At 44.4% G+C, this 18,916-nt stretch overlaps 1 protein-coding gene across 8 annotated transcripts in view; it reads left to right on the top strand.

Annotated features, from left to right (window-relative positions):
• Nucleotides 1-18,916, top strand: part of robo2 (roundabout, axon guidance receptor, homolog 2 (Drosophila)) — an 895,654-nt gene that overhangs the window by 831,504 nt on the left and 45,234 nt on the right. For all 8 annotated transcript variants that reach the window (XM_060833859.1, XM_060833864.1, XM_060833863.1 and 5 more), the window contains exons 22-24: nucleotides 29-185; nucleotides 10,944-11,204; nucleotides 18,682-18,893. In XM_060833859.1, coding sequence (XP_060689842.1) covers nucleotides 29-185; nucleotides 10,944-11,204; nucleotides 18,682-18,893 — 630 coding nt within the window. The remainder of the gene's footprint in view (nucleotides 1-28; nucleotides 186-10,943; nucleotides 11,205-18,681; nucleotides 18,894-18,916) is intronic.

Below are 18,916 nucleotides of genomic sequence, written 5' to 3' on the forward strand. Positions count from 1 at the left end.
TGACGCCATTTCTTGTGACACTTTGCAGGTGGAAAAGGTGGGAAGAAGAAGAAAAACAAAAGCAGCATCAAGCCCCACAAGAACGCCAGCTCCAACTGGTCCAACGTACCCCTGCCACCTCCCCCAGTGCAGCCCCTCCCTGGTACAGAGCTGGACCACTACATCATGGACCACCAGGAAAACGGGTAAGGCCTTCTTCAACACTCCTCATGGTATCTCACTTGACATTGACATTGGAGCCTTGTGTCGTGGAGGGAGTGGTCAGCTCCCAGCTGTATCTCTTGTCACCCTTTGAGATTCAACACGGAATTCAACGCCAAACCACAAGCGTGGTCCTGCATTGTGATTTTCCTTTCTGTCGCAATTTTGTTTCACGCTTCTGATTTTAGGCATTGCTGTCCATTTATTCAGCAATTAACACTTATTCTGCAGCAACGTTTTGTTTCTTTACCTCAAACATTACCTCTTTTCTTATTCGTTCATGCGATGTAGGTGTCACTTTATTGCCCGTTCCTAATCACGCCGACCAGGTAAGGATGGCAGATTTCCTTCCTTGAAGAACATTCGTGAACCAGATAGGGTTTTCCAACAATTGACAATGGCCATCAGTCGTCATTTGAGTAAAAAGTGAGGACTGCAGATGCTGGAGATCAGAGCTGAAAATGTGTTGTTGGTTAAAGCGCAGCAGGTCAGGCAGCATCCAAGGAACAAGAGATTCGACGTTTCGGGCCAGAGCCCTTCATCAGGAATGGATGAAGGGCTCTGGCCTTCCTGATGAAGGGCTCTGGCCCGAAACGTCGAATCTCTTGTTCCTTGGATGCTGCCTGACCTGCTGCGCTTTAACCAACAACACACTCCAGGAATGGATGAAGGGCTCTGGCCTTCCTGATGAAGGACTCTGGCCTGAAATGTCGAATTTCCTGTTCCTTGGATGCTGCCTGACCTGCTGCGCTTTAACCAGCAACACATTTTCAGATCAGTCGTCATTTGCCATTAGATTGTTTTTGGATTCAAATTCCACCATTTGCCATGTCCCCAAAACATTACTTCAGTCTCTGGGTTAATAGTCCAGCAATAACACCATTAGGCCATCTTAGATTCCATGGTATTTTGTTACTTAGAAACATAAGAGCAGGGGAAGGTCATTCGGCCCTTCGAGTATGCTCTTCACCTTAATTTCTCCTCTCCTCCATCCCGTCCCTGTCCATCATTTTTTAAAATCCATCTACCTCCTTTCAGATCTAAAGAATAGTCATAGAGTCATAGAGATGTACAGCACGGACACAGACTCTTCAGTCCAACTCGTCCATGCTGAACAGATGGAACCTAACCTGGTCCCATTTGTCAATACTTGGCCCATATCCCTCTCAACCATTCCTGTTCATATACCCATCCAGATGTCTTTTAAATGTTATAATTGTACCAGCCTCCACCCCTTAACCCTGGCATCATTGATGTAAATCTTTTCTGAACCCTTTCAAGTTTACCTCTAGGTTGGAGCTTTACCTCTGCCTGTCTCTCGACGAGGTGCTGAGTATTTCCAGTGATTTTTATTTCCACCCACAAGGGTAAAAAGTCAAAGTTGTGTAATTTGCTCCCCTTAAGCCCTATCAGAAGTGTGGATGAATGAACTCTGTAATGCCATCCTTGTTCCTGAGGAGTGGAACTCAGATTGGAATACAGCTCTTCTAGACTGGGGTAGTGGGGTAACCAGGGACCCCAGACAACTCAACAATCCCTCCCTCCCTTGTTGTGTTCCAATTTGACAAAGGTTATATTTGAAGATTTGCAGAATCCGCGCTATCTTTATAACTTTCTGTTAATTAATTGGGAATGTAGAAAAAAGGAGCAACTTGCTGTCCCTGAAGGACTTTGCCAACCAATCAAATACCCTGCGAGGTGGAGTTCCTGCTGTATCATAGGAAGTATGGCAGCCACGCTGAGCACAGCAAGATCCCACAAAAAGCAATCTGATCGCAACAAGGCTGTTTTGGTTTTGTTGAAGGATAAATATTGGCCAAGATAGAAACTTGGTGAGGGTCATAGGAGGTTGTGTTTGTGTTCATTTCAGTGATGTCTCCCAGCTGCTTTTTTTTACACAAAGTGAAGTCGATTCTGGCAACTTTTGTTGGAGCAAGCACTTCTCACTGAGGGCTGTTTCCTCTCTCAAATAAACATCATTTTTATTTTGCCTGAATTCAGTGAAAGTTCACCATATTAACCACAGAGAAACAAGGGGCACTCATGTATAAGCAGCCTCCTTATTCATTCTGCTGAGCAATAACAAGTCACTATGGGAAGGCATTCCACTGGTAACTGAACTGAAACATAACTCAATGTTTCATAACTTCTCCCGCAAGATGACAACTGCAGTTGTCACAAACACAGTCCTTTTATAATGTGATGTTGTCCTTGATTTCTTTCAGAGAGATTCCAAATGACCCAAGGTTCCACATGTCTAAAGTTTGGATGGTTCATTGGGGCCCTTTTCTTTATACCTAACAGATAATACTTCAGGCAGAAAGCTTTCAAGTCTTTAATTTAAAAATCTTGGTATAATCCAGGGGCTGTGGCCAGCTCTCTAAGTGTGCAGATCAGTTCAGTTCGGGAGTTAGTTGAGTCAGGGTCACAGTTTAAACTGGATTCTCTCCCCCTCCTTCTGCCCTGCTGACTTCGAGATCCGTCAGCTTTTTGAGTCATTTTTCCTCTTTGCGCTAAGGGGATTTGTACATTGGGATTGTTGCAAGTATTTTCGGAACAGCATCATTAAGACAGGACAGCCTGTCAGGTTTGGATAGGATAAGTTATTTGGGTATTCTAATTTTGGTTTGTTGTGTTTTATTCCATAATTTTGGAAATAAATTATTTTTGTTTAAAACTTGACAGCCTGACCAACCAATTCACTCCAGGAATATCCATTGTACACTGACATGAAACAAATAACAAAGTTATGGTTCTGGGCTACCTGCTTAAAAATGGTTTGATGGGTCGGGCCTGGTCCATAACACAGGACAGTACTGTGGGTGAGCCACACTGTCAGACATTTAGCTGGGACATTTATGCAATTTGCCAGCTACTTGGTAATGTCAACAATTCATCAATTGTTGTGAAATATCCGTTTCCAATACAAATCCCTCTCAACCAAGGAGTGTTTCGAAGGACAACATGGAGAGGATTTAATAGATAACATGTCCTCAGAGTTTTTGAAGGGGACAGCATAAAGGGAGTTTTACTCTGTATCTAACCCTATGTTGTTCCTGTCATGGAAGTGTTTCATGGGGTACAATGTAGAGAGACTTTTACTTTGTATCTCATGGAATTAAGCATTATGGTGAACGGGCAGGTAAATGGAGCTGAGACCATGAAAAGATCCGCCAAGATCTTATTGAATGGTGGAGCAGGCTCGAAGGAACAGAAGATATACTCCTGCTCCGGGTTCCTTTGTTCTTATTTTCTAACCCCGTGCTGTCTCTGCTATGGGAGTCTAGATTAGGGTGGTGCTGGAAAAGCACAGCAGGTCAGGCAATGTCCAAGGAGCAGGAAAAGCAATGTTTTGGGCAAAAAGCCCTTCATCAGGAATGAAGGCCCTCATTCCTAATGAAGGGCTTTTGCCTGAAGCGTTGATTTTCCTGCTCCTCGGATGCTGCCTGACCTGCTGTGCTTTTCCAGCACCACTCTAATCTAGACTCTGATTTCCAACATCTGCAGTCTTCACTTCTGCCTCACTCATGGGAATGTTTGTTAGAGACAGTATAGAGAGAGTTTTACTCTGTATCCAACCCCGTGCTGTCCCTGACTTGGGGGTGTTTGATGGGGACAGTGTAGGGGGAGCTTTACTCTGTATCCAACCCCGTGCTGTCCCTGTCCTGAGAGTGTTTGATGGGGACAGTGTAGAGAGAGCTTTACTCTTTGTCTAACCCCATGTTGACCCTGTTCTGGGAGTGTTTAATGGGGGAACAGGGTAGAGGGAGCTTTACTCTGTATCTAACCTTGTGCTGTCCCTGGCCTGGGAGTGTTTAACGGGGACAATGTAGAGCAAGCTTTACTCTGTATCTATCCCGCTGCTGTCCCTGTCCTGGGAGTGTTTTGTCACCATATTAGGTAACATCTTCGGTGAGCCCCCAGACGAAACACTGATGGTGTAGCCCGCTTTCTCTTTATATGTTTGGGTTGGTGATGTCATTTCCTGTGGTAACGTCACTTCCTATGGTGATGTCATTTCGTGTTCTTTTCCTTGGGGGTGGGAGATGGTAAATGGGATCCAAGTCAATGTGTTTGTTGATCGAGTTCCAGTTTGAATGCCATGCTTCTAGGAATTCTCGTGCGTGTCTTTGTTTGATTTGTCCTAGGATGGATGTGTTGTCCCAGTCGAAGTGATGTCCTTCCTCATACGTATGTGAGGATATTAGTGAGACTGGGTCATGTCATCTATTAGTATCTACCACTCTCTCTGGTATCCTTACATTCAGATAAGGAAGGACACCAATTCAACTGGGACAGCACATCCATCCTAGGACAAGCCAAATAAAGACATGTGCGAGAATTCCTAGGAGCATGGCATTCCAACCGGAACTCTATCAACAAACACATTGACTTGGATCCCATTTACAATCCTCTGTGGAAAAGAACAGGAAATGACTTCACCATAGGAAATGATGTCATCACAAGAAATTATATCACCAACCCAAGGAAACCCAAACACCTGAAGAGAAAGCGGGCTACACCACCAGTGCTTCGTCCAGAGGCTCAGTGAAGATGTTACCTGGTATGATGACAAAATGTCTGAAAACAAACCTTCTAGCTCAGCGAGCAAATCTACATCCAGAATATCAAGTTGAGCTACAAATCTTAAAACCCTCTACCAGTGCTTTACTCTGTATCTAACGCTGTGCTGTTGCTGTCCTGGGAGTGTATGATGCGGATAGTGTCAAGGCGGTTTTACTTTCAGCTTTAAAGTGTAGAGACATCTTCAGTTTGAAAGAGTGGAGGAAGCTTAACTCTGTACCTAACCATGCTGTACCTGTCTCAGAGTGTTTGATGGGACAGTGCAGAGGGAGGTTTACTCTCTATTTGTATCTAACCCATACTAGGACCTGACCAGATGAGAATGAATGAAGTGAAGCTTCCAAATGGTTACAGAGCTAACAGAGAGTTTTTGGAATTGAGAACAGCAATAGCCACATCCTTGCCTCAGGCTACAGCAGTGCTCCAGAGGTTGTGGGAGTCAGAACTATGTCTGCTCACTGATAAAATGAACTGGATTTGAACAGAATCTGTTAAGTGAAGTTTACAGATGGTTTACTGTGATCTACTCTACCAGTATATGTTGTTGCAAGTCTGTAGTGTGATCTTTATGCAACCATGCTAAATTATATTAGTTGTCTTGGCAACTCCTCACATTACTGGGGCTAATGTAATCAGTGGGATTGGCAGATCATGCCTGCTAGACTGGGCACATTTCCCGTCTCAAATCTTCACGGTTTACCCTTTCCAATGTCCCTATCATCGGGTTCTCCTAAAGCAGACCACACCGAGAACTGAAGGGACTGATTGTCATTAACTGATCGCCCTATCCTTTCTTCCTATTTTCAAAAAGCAAACAGCAAACAAACTAATGGCCCCAGGCTGGGGATTGCAAGTCTTTCCTTCTTTTGTAATTAAGCAAATTAGAGACTTTGATATTTCCCACTGATGTGAGTGAAATCATTTTGTTGGATCACACAGGGATTCCAATTGTTCCTAGAAATTACACAGATAACTTACCCAACCCTGTGGTTAGAAACCTGGGGTAAATGACTGCCATCTGTGTCTCCTCTGTTCCCTCTCTGTTTTTATCCTCGTCAACGTGAAGATGACTTTCTTAGAACAAAACAGCTCTTAAGAAATCAGAGTTGGCTGGGAAAATATCACGGAGGTCTAATGGCACATGGAGTGTATAAATTAAGCCAGCCGTCTCTGGGAGGGATAGTATGTGTGTCGAGTTGTCACAATCCACTACACAATTTGCACTCCTGCGCTTTAGCTGGGTGAAAGTTCTAACTCACCCTCAATTACACCAGAGAGTGTTCATAAACATTTTTGCATCTGTATGGTTCAATTTCATGAAGAAACTTATTGAAAGTTACGGCTGGTACTTAACACTGCAAGGAAGGACCATTTTAATGATAAGATCTCCATTCCTGCAAAGCCATTGTGCCCCAGAAAGGGAACAATTGAAACTGTATACAGTGAATGGCAGAACCCCTAGGAGTATTGATATGCAGAGGGACCTGGGTGTGCAGGTTCACAGAGCACTGAAGGTGGCAGCGCAGATAGATAAGGTAGAAATAAAGGCATATAGCATGCATGCCTTCATTGGAAGGGGCATTGATAGACAAGTTATGCTGCATCTTTATAGAACTTTAGTTAGACCACACCTGGAATATTGCATACTGTTCTGGTCACCACACTGCCAGAAAGATGCAGATGCTTCAGAGAGGGGACAGAAAAAGTTTACCAGGTTGCTGCCTGGTATGGGGGATTTTAGCTATGAAGAAAGGTTGGATAGATTGGGTTTGTTTTCACTAGAACACAGGATGTTGAGAAGCAACTTGATAGAAGTTTACAAGATTGTGAATGATGTGGATGGAGTGGAAAGTAAGAGGCTTATTCCCAGGATGGAGGATCAATTACTAGGGGGCACAGGTTCAAGGTGCAGAGGGGGGAGGTTTAAAAGAGAGATGTGTGAGGCAGGATTTTCACACAAAGGGTGGTGAGTGCCTGGAATGCATTGCTAGAGGTTGTGGTAGAAGCAGATACAATAGCAGCATCCACAAAGCAGCTGGACAAAGACATGAATAGGAAGGGAATAGAGGGATATGGATCCTGTAAGGGAAGGCAGTTTTAGTATGGAAGGGCAAAATGTAGCAGCACAGGCTTAGAGGGCTGAAGGGCCTGTTCCTGTGCTGTATTGTTCTTTTTCTCTGTCTCAAGCATGCAGCCTGATTTTAAAGATGTATCAAATTGTGGACAACCTAAGATCCTTACTGTAACTTCTCCTAATTCTAACTTTATTTTTCCATCTCCCTTAATTGCACTTTTCATTCTTTTTATTTTGCTTTCTGTACCTAATTCAACTTCTAATCCTCAGTTGCCTTTTGTATCATTTCTCAGTTTCTTTTGGAATTTTTAAAGATATATTGAGGACAGCGATAAACTTCAGTCACTCAAGTTACATAGAAATAGTCATTTGGTCAGTAGAGAACTTAGTTATTCCTGAAAAATACATGTTGTGTCGAAGCCTTTTGTCTTGCATCATATTTTCATCAGGACACTTCACAAGAATACCAATTCAAAACCGTCTTTTATACTTCATGAAAGGTGAGAGCTGATTAGTAGTCAAGTGGATTCTGATTGGTAGAGTCATTGCCATTGTGTGTGCACCTGTTAATGCTGATGGAGCAGTTTAGGATTATCAGTCACATTCACAGTGGGACGCACGTGTGTTCTGGAAGCTATGAATATTCATACATTGTGCATAATAAATAATTGATAAGTATTCTATCTTTGTAGATAGAAAGGCTACATGCACGCACTGCTTCAACTCAATATAATAAGTAACAGCCATTCACAAGTTCATTTCTCAGGGCAATGCCAGTTGGAACCAATGTGCCTGGCAGTTAACTGTCAATCGCTATTCACAGGTGCATTCAGCATGAGAATACCTCTACCAATCAGAGTCCAAACACCATGTAATCAGCACTATTCTCTCACAGTGCAAGTGTTGTTTTCAGATGTGAAGGAATATTCTTGAAAGTTCTTCTGATGAGTCTAAGATGTAAAACTTTGACAAAATGCACCTTTTCATTTTTTAGAACAACCTTGGGGTGAAAGCAAGACCCTTTAGATTAGATTACTTACAGTGTGGAAACAGTCCCTTCGGCCCAACAAGTCCACACCGACCCGCCGAAGCGCAACCCACACAGACCCATTCCCCTACACCTAACACTACGGGCAATTTAGCATGGCCAATTTACCTAACCTGCACATCTTGGACTGTGGGAGGAAACTGGAGCACCCGGAGGAAACCCACGCAGACACGGGGAGAATGTGCAAACTCCACACAGAGAGTCGCCTGAGGTGGGAATTGAATCAGGGTCTCTGGCGCTGTGAGGCAACAGTGCTAACCACTGTGCCACCATGAGATGAGGAGGAATTTCTTCAGCCAGAGAGTGGTGATTCTGTGGAATGCATTGCCACAAAGCGCTGTGGAGGCCAAGTTATTGAGTGTATTTGAGACAGAGATAGACAGGTTCTTGATTAATAAAGGGGATCCAGGGTTATGGGGAGAAAGGAGTTGAGAAACATATAAGCCATGATTGAATGACAGATCGGACTTGATGGGCTGAATGGCCTAATTTGCTTCTATACGGTCTGACAACTGTTCAATGCACCGAGGAGGTTGTGGTTGTGGGATAGGTAGGTGCTGTTGAAGTGTTCCTTGCTTTGTTGTTCTTATCTGGGGAAAGATCAAAGGGAGAGGGAACTACTGAATAGCTCAGCCAAAGAGCTAACCCAGGCATAGTGGACCAAATGGCCTTTTTCTGTGCTGTCAATTTTTAATAACTTGCCTTCCTATTAAAGGGAGTTGCTGTGATAAGCATCTAAAAGATCACAGGTAGTGAGCCTCAAATGTTCTCCCGCTTCATAATGCAAAGAGATCACTCAATAATTAAATTAAAACACTCAGAATCTGTTGATTTTCACTTCCAACGAATCAATTATCCAAAGTGTATTTGAGCTGAACCTTGGTCACTATGAATGGAGGGGGTCACTGACAAAAGGCTCTTTAATATTAGGGATGTGTGAGACAGGGTTATGCCTTGATTCATTCCGATAAAGCACCATCTCAGCACCACACGCAGTTTAATACATTAGGCTTCTCCCAGATTATGAATTTTAATGACTTCACTGGAGATTGTTCAATGAGACCAAAAGTGTTAAATCACAGACAGGTAACTGCAGGTGGTATAAAACCAAAACAGACACCAAATGTTTGGAATATAGTATCATACCTACAGAGTGGGTAAAATTAATTTCAAAGCAGGCAAAGTAAGCCGTGCTAAAATTTTGGAAGGGCAAAGAGAAGGTTTTATCGAAGTCAGAGGGTCACAGTCTAAGGATATGAGGTAGACCATTTTGGACTGAGGTGCGGAGAAATGTCTTCACCCACAGAGTCAAAAAGTGTGGTGCTGGGAAAGCACGGCAGGTCAAGCAGCATCCAAAGAGCAGGAGAGTCGACGTTTCAGGCATAAGCTATCTGTATCTCTCATTATTTTATAAACTTTGATCAGCTTGCCTCTCAACCTCCTGAGCTCCAATGAAAACAGTCCTATTAGGGTTAAAGGGGTCAAAGGGTATGGGGGAAAAAGCAAGAGCAGGGGACTGAGTTGGACAATCAGCCAGGATCAGCCATTGAATGATGGAGCAGGCTCGAAGGGCCGAATGGCCTCCTCTTGCTCCTAGTTTCTATGTTTCTGTGTTGTTCTTGGGAAAGTCACGGTCCAGATGGAGTCTGACTGAAGAATCTGAGTGTACAGGTGTTCCAATTTCTCAAGAAAACAGGTTTTAAAATAAGTAATGGATAGACACCATGCCTTGGTGCAATGCAGTGTTCATTAAGTTGTTCTCCGTGATCTATGATAAGATGCTGAGTAGATTGGGAGGAGATTCTCAGGAGTTTAGACAAATGAGAGGCAGTCATATTGAAAGGCACATGGGGGTTTGAGAGGACAGAAGATTGTTTCTGTTGATCAGGGGATTGAAAACCCAAGGACACAGTCTCCGGATAAGGAGCCAATCACTTGGGACTGGAGTGAAACAAATCACTTCACTCGGAGAGATGTGGATCTTTGGAATTCTCCACGTGCCCCAGAGAGTTGTGACTGCTCTGTCATTGCGTATAGTTAAAGCTGTGATTATTGACCTGTCTTGGGGAAGTGAAGGGGGATGTGAGGAAGGGGAAGGGTTTAAACTCAAGATTAACCAATGATCATGTGCCATGTTCGAGCAGTCTCAGTGGGCTGAATGCTGTCTCCCTGCTGCTGTTACTTCTGGTCTTGCAAAGCCTTAAAGGCACTTCCTCTTTGTCTAAGCTTTCAATCACCTGTCCCCATGTCTGATCATGGCAGTCTCAAACTACTCTCCTGTGAATTAATTTTAAAATCACACAACCACCAGGTCATATTCATCAGGTTTATTTGGAAGCACTAACTTTCAGAGTACTGATCCTTCAGCAGGTAGCTGTGGAGCAGGATCATGGGACACAGAACCTGTAGCAAAAGGTCTCAGTGTCATGCAACTGAAATAACATATTGAACAAACCGAGATTGCTGTTAAGACTTTCAATCTTTTAGAATGGGTTGCAGGTTTCGATTCATTAATATGTAAAACCCAGAACTACTTTCCAGTCACATTGAATTTACCGAGGCACAGTGAAAAGGTTTGTCTTGTGAGCAATACAGACGGACCACAGAGTGAAGTAGCATAGACAGTAAATAATAGGTAAACAGCGACAAAAACAAAACCACAGGTACAGGCGAATGTTAAGAGTTTGTGAGTCCATTCAGTATTCTGACAACAGCAGGGCAGAAGCTGTTACGAAACCGGCTGGTGCGTGTGTTCAGGTTTCTGTACCTTCTCCCCGATGGTAGAGGTTGTGGAAAAACATTGCCAGGGTGGGATGGATCTGTGAGAATACTGGCGGCCTTTCCTTGACAGTAGGCCATTCTCGGGATAACTTAAGTTTTTATTAAGAAAAAGGTGACATCTCAGCTCCTATGAATTGTTTTGGGAGGAGGAGGAGGGATTTTGACTGCCACATAAGGCAGGTTGTTGTTGTTGTTGTTGTAGTCCGGCCTTGGTGCTGACCTGACCGTTGTGTTTCTCTGACACCCCACCCTTAGCTATGACAGTGATGGCTGGTGCGCCCCGCCCCCTGTGAAGAGTTACCTGCACCAGGGCATGGAGGACGAGCTAGAGGAAGAGGATGACCGTGTGCCAACGCCGCCAGTCCGCGGGATCGCCTCCTCGCCTGCCATCTCCTTTGGCCAACAGTCGACGGCCACCCTTACCCCTTCACCCCGTGAGGAGATGCAGCCGATGCTACAAGCCCATCTCGATGAGATTAGCCGGGCCTACCACTTTGACATCTCACGGCAAGCATGGTGAGCTCAGAATGTTCCGGAGAGCACGTTCCTTCAGTGGGCATTGTCCTCAAGACCCTTCAAAGGGCCAGCAGAATTGTTACAGCAAAGAAGTAGGCTGTTCGGCCCATTGTGCCTGCACCGGTTCTGTTACTTCATGTCAATCTCCTGTCAATTCTCCATCTCCCTTCTCTCCAAATAACCATCCAATGCCTCTCTTGAAAGCCTCAACTGATCCTGCCTCCACCATATTTCCAAACATTCCAAATCCTAGCTAGTTGCTGCGTGAAAGAAAGTTTTCTCCCACGTCACCCTTGTTTCGTTTGTCCATCACTTTAAATCTCTGCCCTCTCATTCTTGTTCCTTTTATGAGCACGAACAGTACCTCCCAGCATCTCTGTCCAGCTGCCTCATGGTTTTGAAAACCTTTACTAAATCTCCCGGTGTCTGAGGAGAACAGTCCCAACTTCCTCAATCTATCGTCAGAGCTGTAAAGTTCTCATTCCTCGAACTGTTCCTGTAAATTGCTCTCTCTGATGTATTCCTACCTTTCCTATAATGTGGCACCCACAGCTGTACACAGGACTCCAGCTGAGGTCTAACAGGTGTCTTGTACAAGTTCAGCATCACCTCCTTACCCTTGTGCTCTGTGCCCCTATTAATAAAGCTGAGAACACCGTGTGCACTCTCTACCCATCCGGCCACCTTCAGTGATCTGTGCACATAGACACCCAGTTCTGAGCAAGGGTCACCGGACCTGAAATGTTAACTCTGATTTCTCTCCAGGGCTGCTGGCAGAGCTTTCCCAGAAATTTCTTTTTATGTTTTTATAATTTCCAGCATTCACAGTTCTTTTGGTTTTTACACCCAGGTCCCTCTACTCCTGAACCCTCTTTTGAATTGTACCTCCTATTCTATGTTGTCTGTCATTGTTCTTCTGAGCAAATGCATCACTGCACACTTTACTGCATTAAACCTCCCCTGCCATGTACCTGCCCACTGCACCATCTTGTCAATGTCCTTTTGGAGTTCCACACTCTATTCCCCAAGTTTACGGTTCTCCTGAGTTTACTATCGCCATTTGGACAGAAGAATCACCTTCTGTTTGCAACCATGCTCAGTTAACACTTGCTGTCCATCTGGGTCATGAAATTGTGTTTTATATCAATATTATAATTTTAAACTCAGCAGTTTGAAAACATGAGATGAACTTTTAAACAGTATACTTCGTAAAAAACACAGGTACTGAAAGTGGCTTGAGCTTACAACAAAGCTGGTTTCCTCGAAGTGTATTAATACACATAATGCAATGCAAACCTTTTAAGTGGAAGCAGTGGCTCCAATCCCCATTCCTGCAAATATACCCAGCAAAAGCCATTCGGGCCAACTACTCCATGTCAGAGTTTATGCTGACAGACAAATACTGGCCCAGGCCACCAAAGGAAAACTCCCCAACTTTTCTCCGAAACAGAATACTGAGTAACTTAAAATACTTAGCACAGCACAGCGAAGTTTTATTGCCCGCCAGAACTCAGCGAGCACACGAGAATGTGGTTATCTAAGGCTGAGATCTCAGTTTTACAGACTTTAATTCACTAATGGAGACCATTAAGTTGGTAATCCTGATTACCCAGCATTACCTTGCCTGCAATTATTTCTTTTTTGCGCACTGTAACCTTGCGTTTGCACAGATTAAATTTTATTAGCAGTAACCTGAAAACTAAATTACTGCTTGTGAATGAGAACCAATGTTGTTACTAATCAATGGCCTGTGTATGTCAAGTGAGGCTTTTTAAACCACTGGGCCCATTAATGACTTACTTTTTCGGCTTCCATCCCTCACAGAGAAAACAATTATCATATTATCATACAGCACCGAGAAAGGCCAACTGGCCCATCTTGCTGATGCAAGAGGTACCCAGTCAGCCCTGACATTTCCACACGGCCCTGCAAACATTTACTGTAACGACTATATTCTTTCACTTTGCTGTAACATCAAGATTTCTCCTATGAAAGGGCCTCTGAATTTGCACAATCTGTGGGCTACTTACAGGTGGTCCCTGACTTACGAATGTCAGATTGTGAACGCTCGTACCAAGGTACTCAATTCATACAGGGCTGTAGTTGTAAAGACCTAACATATGAACATTTCCCATACTTACGAACAGCTCCTTTATATTGTGTTCCAACTTGTGTACAAACTGAATAGACTACATAGCAGAACCTGTCTGTAGCCCAGGAACTTCCTGTCTCCATGTTACACCTCAATAATTTAGAATGCAGTACGCCATTATATCTAACAGATGTAAACATTTTGTGATGGCTATTTTCAACACAGTCTCTACTTTCTGTGCCACTCATCTCAGTTTGTTGTATCCTACTCACATTTTTACAAGGCTGCTACTATCTCTGCCAAGAGGCAACACCCCTAATTAGAAGTCAGAAGCAGGAAAGGAGCAGTCACTTTATTGGGAGTTTTCTGCAGACCCCCCCAGTAGCAACAGAGACACGGAGGAACAGATTGGGAGGCAGATTTTGGAAAAGTGGAGAAGTAACAGGGTTGTTGCCATGGGTGACTTCAACTTCCCTAAAGGTGATTGGAACTTTCTTAGTGCAAATAGTGTGGATGGAAAGTTTTTGTTGGGTGTGTCGCAGAATGTAGATAGGCCAACTAGAGGAGAGGCCACATTGGATTTGGTGCTTGACAGCGAACCAGGCCAGGTGTTGGATTTCTGGGCGGGAGAACATTTTGGTGATAGTGACCACAACTCCCTGACCTCTGTGATAGCCTTAGAGAGGGGTAGGAGCAGATGGTATGGGAATGTATATAGTTGGGTGAGGGGAAATTGCAATGCTATTAGGCAGGAACTCTGGAACATAAATTGGGAACAGATGTTCTCGGAAAAATGCACGACAGAAATGTGGAGATTGTTTATGAAGCACTTGCTGATAGTGCTGGACAGGTTTGTCCCACTGAGGCAAGGAAGGGCTGGTAGGGTGAAGGAACCTTGGGTGACAAGGGATGTAGAATATCTAGTCGAGGGGATGAAGGAAGCTTACTTAAGGGTTTTAGATTAGATTACTTACAGTGTGGAAACAGGCCCTTCGGCCCAGCAAGTCCACACCGACCCGCCGAAGCGCAACCCACCGATACCCCTACATTTACCCCTTACCTAACACTACGGGCAATTTAGCATGGCCAATTCACCTGACCCGCACCTCTTTGGACTGTGGGAGGAAACCGGAGCACCCGGAGGAAACCCACGCTGACACGGGGAGAACGTGCAAACTCCACACAGTCAGTCGCCTGAGGCGGGAATTGAACCCAGGTCTCTGGTGCTGTGAGACAGCAGTGCTAACCACTGTGCCACCGTGCCGCCCACTGTGCCACCGTGCCGCCCTAAGGGTTGAGGAGGCAAGGATCAGACAGGGCTCAAGAGGATTACAAGGTAGCCAGGAAGGAACTGAAGAATGGACTTTGGAGAGATAGAAGGGACATGAAATAGCAAAAGCGGGAAGCATTAAGGAAACCCCAAAGGCATTCCCCATTTATGTGAGGAATGAGGATAGGGCTGATCAGGGATAGGGAAGGGAACTTCCACCTGGAGTTGAGTAGGTAAGGGAGGTCCTTAATGAATATTTTGCTTCAGTTTTCACTAGTGAGAGGGACCTTGTTGTTTCTGAGGACAGCGTGATCCAGGCTGATCTGCTCGGACAGGTTGATGTTAAGGAGGAGGATGGGCTGAAAATTTTGAAAATCATGGAGGATAGACAAGTCCCCTGGGCCAGATGGGATATACCCAAGGTATTGCAGGAAGTGAGGGAAGAGACTGCTGTACCTTTGGTGATGATCGTGCATTCTCACTGTCTGCTGGAGTGGTGCCAGATAATTGGAGGGTGGCAAATGTTATTCCCTTGTTCAAGAAAGGGGATAGGGTTAATCCTGGGAATTACAGACCATGGCTTTATGAAGGGCAGGTAAATTTTCTAGAGCTGCTCAGGAGGAATTAAACTAGAAAAGTGGCGGGGGTTGGATCCAGGGAAACTGAGGAAAGAGAACAATATTGTACTGGCACAGTTGTGAACAGAAGTGAGTCAAACAGTCAGGGCAGGCAGGGGTAAAGCAGAGAACAAGGTAGGACTGATAAATTAAACTGCATTTCTTTCAATGCAAGAGGCCAAACAGGGAAGGCAGATGATCACAGAGCATAGTTCGGAACATGGGACTGGGATATCATAACAATTACAGAAACATGGCTCAGGGATAGACAGAACTGGCAGCTTAATATTGCAGGATACAAATACCATAGAAAGAATAGAAAGGGGGGCAAGAGAGGAGGGGGAGTGGTGTTTTTGATAAGGGATAACATTACACATGTACTGAGGGAGGATATTCCTGGAAATACATCCAGGGAAGTTATTTGGGTGGAACTGAGAAATAAGAAAGTGATGATCACCTTATTGGGATTGTTTTGTAGACCCCCTAACAGTCAGAGGGAAATTGAGAAACAAATTTGTAAGGAGATATCAGCTATCTGTGAGAATAACAGGATGGTTATGGTAGAGGATTTTAATTTTCCAAACATAGACTGGGACTGCCATAGTGTGAAGGGTTTAGATGGAGAGGAATTTGTTAAGAGTGTACAAGGAAATTTTCTGATTCAGTGTGTGGATGTACCTATAAGAGAAGGTGCAAACCTTGACCCACTCTTGGGAAATAAGGCAGGGCAGGTGACTGAGGTGTCAGTGGAGGAGCACTTTGGGGCCAGCAACCATAATTCTATTCGTTTTAAAATAGTGATGGAAAAGGATCGACCAGATCTAAAAGTTGAAGTCCTAAATTGGAGGAAAGTTAATTTTGATGGTTTCAGGCAAGAACTTTCAAAAGTTGATTTGGGGCAGATGTTCGCAGGTAAAGGGATGGCTGGAAAATGGCAAGCCTTCAGAAATGAGATAACAAGAATCCACAGACAGTATATTCCTGTTCGGGTGAAAGGGAAGGCTGGTAGGTATAGGGAATGCTGGATGACTAAAGAAATTGAGTGTCTGGTTAAGAAAAAGAAGGAAGCATATATAAGGTATAGACAGGATAGATCGAGTGAATCTTTAGAAGAGGATAAAGGAAGTAGGAGTATACTTAAGAGGGAAATCAGGAGGGCAAAGAGAGGACATGAGATAACTTTGACAAATCATGTTAAGGAGAATCCAAAGGATTTTGCAAATACATTAAGGACAAAAGAGTAACTAGGGACAGAATAGGACCCCTCAAAGATCAGCAAGACGGCTTTTGTGTGGAGCTGCAGGAGATGGGGGAGATACTAAACGAATATTTTGCATCAATATTTACAGTGGAGAAGGACATGGAAGATATAGAATGTAGGGAAATAGATTATGACACCTTGAAAAATGTCCATATTACAGAGGAGGAAGTGCTGGATGTCTTGAAACACATAAAGGTGGATAAATCCTGATCAGGTGTACCCTAGAACTCTGTGGGAAGCTAGAGAAGTGATTTCTGGGCGTCCTGCTGAGATATTTGTATCATCGATAATCACAGGTGATTTGCTGGTAGACTGGAGGTTGGCAAACATGGTGCCACTGTTTAAGAAAGGTGGTAAGGACAAGCCAGGGAACGATAGATCAGTGAGCCTGATGTCAATGGTGGGCAAGTTGTTGGAGGGAATCCAGAGGGACATGATTTACACGTATTTGGAAAGGCAAGGGCTGATTAGGGATAGTCAAGATGGTTTTGTGTGTGGGAAATCATGTCTCACAAACTTGATTGTGTTTTTTGAAGAAGTAACAAAGAGGATTGATGAGGGCAGAGTATATGATCTATATGGACTTCAGTAAGGTGTTTGACAAAGTTCCCCATGTTAGGCTGGTTAGCAAGGTTAGATCTCATGGAATACAGGGAGAACCAGCTAGAACAGGCTCGAAGGTAGAAGACAGAGGATGGTGGAAGAGGGTTGTTTTTCAGACTGGAGGCCTGTGACCAGTGGAGTGCCACAAGGATTGGCGCTGGACCCACGACTTTTCATCATTTATATAAATGATTTGGATGTGAACATAGGAGGCATAGTTACGAAGTTTGCAGATGACACCAAAATTGGAGGTGTAGTGTACATGAAAAAGGTTGACTCAGATTACAACAGGATCTTGATCAGATGGGTCAATGGGCTGAGGAGTGACAGATGGCATTTAATTAAGATAAATGCGAGGTGCTGCATTTTGGGAAAGCAAATCTTAACAGGACTTATACACTTAATAGTAAGGTCCTCGGGAGTGTTGCTGAACAAAGAGACCTTGGAGTGCAGGTTCATAGCTCCTTGAAAGTGGAGTCCCAGGTAGATAGGATAGTGAAGAAGGCTTTATTGGTCAGAGTATTGAGTACAGGAATTGGGAGGTCATGTTATGGCTGTACAGGACATTGGTTAGACCACTGTTGGAATATTGTGTGAAATTCTGGTCTCCTTCCTATCGGAAAGATGTTGTGAAATTTAAAAGGATTCAAAAAAGATTTACAAGGATGTTACCAGGATTGGAGGATTTGAGCTACAGGGAGAGGCTGAACAGGCTGGGGCTGTTTTCCCTGGAGCATCGGAGGCTGAGGGGTGACCTTATAGAGGTTTACAAAATTATGAGGGGCATGGATAGGGTAAGTAGGCAAAGTCTTTTCCCTGGGGCCGGGGAGTCCAGAACTAGAGGGCATAGGTTTAGGGTGAGAAGGGAAAGAGACTTAAGGGGCAACTTTTTCACGCAGAGGGTGGTACGTGTATGGAATAAGCTGCCAGAGGAAATGGTGGAGGCTGGTACAATTGCAACATTTAAAAGGCATCTGGATGGGTATATGAATAGGAAGGGTTTGGAGAGATATGGGCTGGGTGCTGGCAGGTGGGACTAGATTGGTTTGGGATATCTGGTTGGCATGGACAGGTTGGACCAAAGGGTCTGTTTCCGTGTTGTACATCTCTATGACTCTATGACGCTAACCTGGGGTCACAGTTTCAAGAAATGGATTCGGCCATTTCAACTGAAATGAGAGACATTTCTGCTCCCAGAGCGTGGTGAGCCTTAGGGAATCACTGTCATAGGATGGAGTTGAGGTCAAAACAATGAATTTTTTTGGGAGTTAGATATAATTCTTCAGGCTAAAGGCATCAAAGGGTATGGGGAGCAAGGGGGAACAGGGGACTGAGTTGGAAGATCTGCTATGATCATATTGAATTCTGGAGCCAGTGTGGGTGATCTCTTTGATTGACAGAGGTAAGGGATGGAGACAGAGGACATTGATGTCTAGTTTGGAAACATTCAGACAGATGTTTAAACATCTAACTATCCAGCTCCAGCCTTGAGAAATGACACTTCCGAACATGAGACTACATCATTAGAGTAAAGCTAGAGTTTACCACAAACTGTGTCTGAGGATGTATTGGGGTCTGTGTAAAGATAATGTACTTGTCCTTAAAAATGTCTCTTGTGCTCTTTCCTAATGCAGGCAAATGCAGGGCAGCTCTCTCCCCCCTCAGGCCCCGGCACTCCCCCTGGGCTACATCTCCGGGACGCTAATTTCTGATATGGAGACGGACCTCCCGGATGAGGATGAGGATGATGAGGACGAGGAAGAAGCATTGGAGCTGGCCAGGCCTCTGCGGGGTATCGCACACACTCCGGGTTCCAGCCTCGACAATTTGGACAGCTCAGTGACAGGTAACCAGCGCCTGCTGCTACCT

The sequence above is a fragment of the Hemiscyllium ocellatum genome, chromosome 12 (assembly GCF_020745735.1).
Source record: "Hemiscyllium ocellatum isolate sHemOce1 chromosome 12, sHemOce1.pat.X.cur, whole genome shotgun sequence".
Taxonomy (NCBI): domain Eukaryota; kingdom Metazoa; phylum Chordata; class Chondrichthyes; order Orectolobiformes; family Hemiscylliidae; genus Hemiscyllium; species Hemiscyllium ocellatum.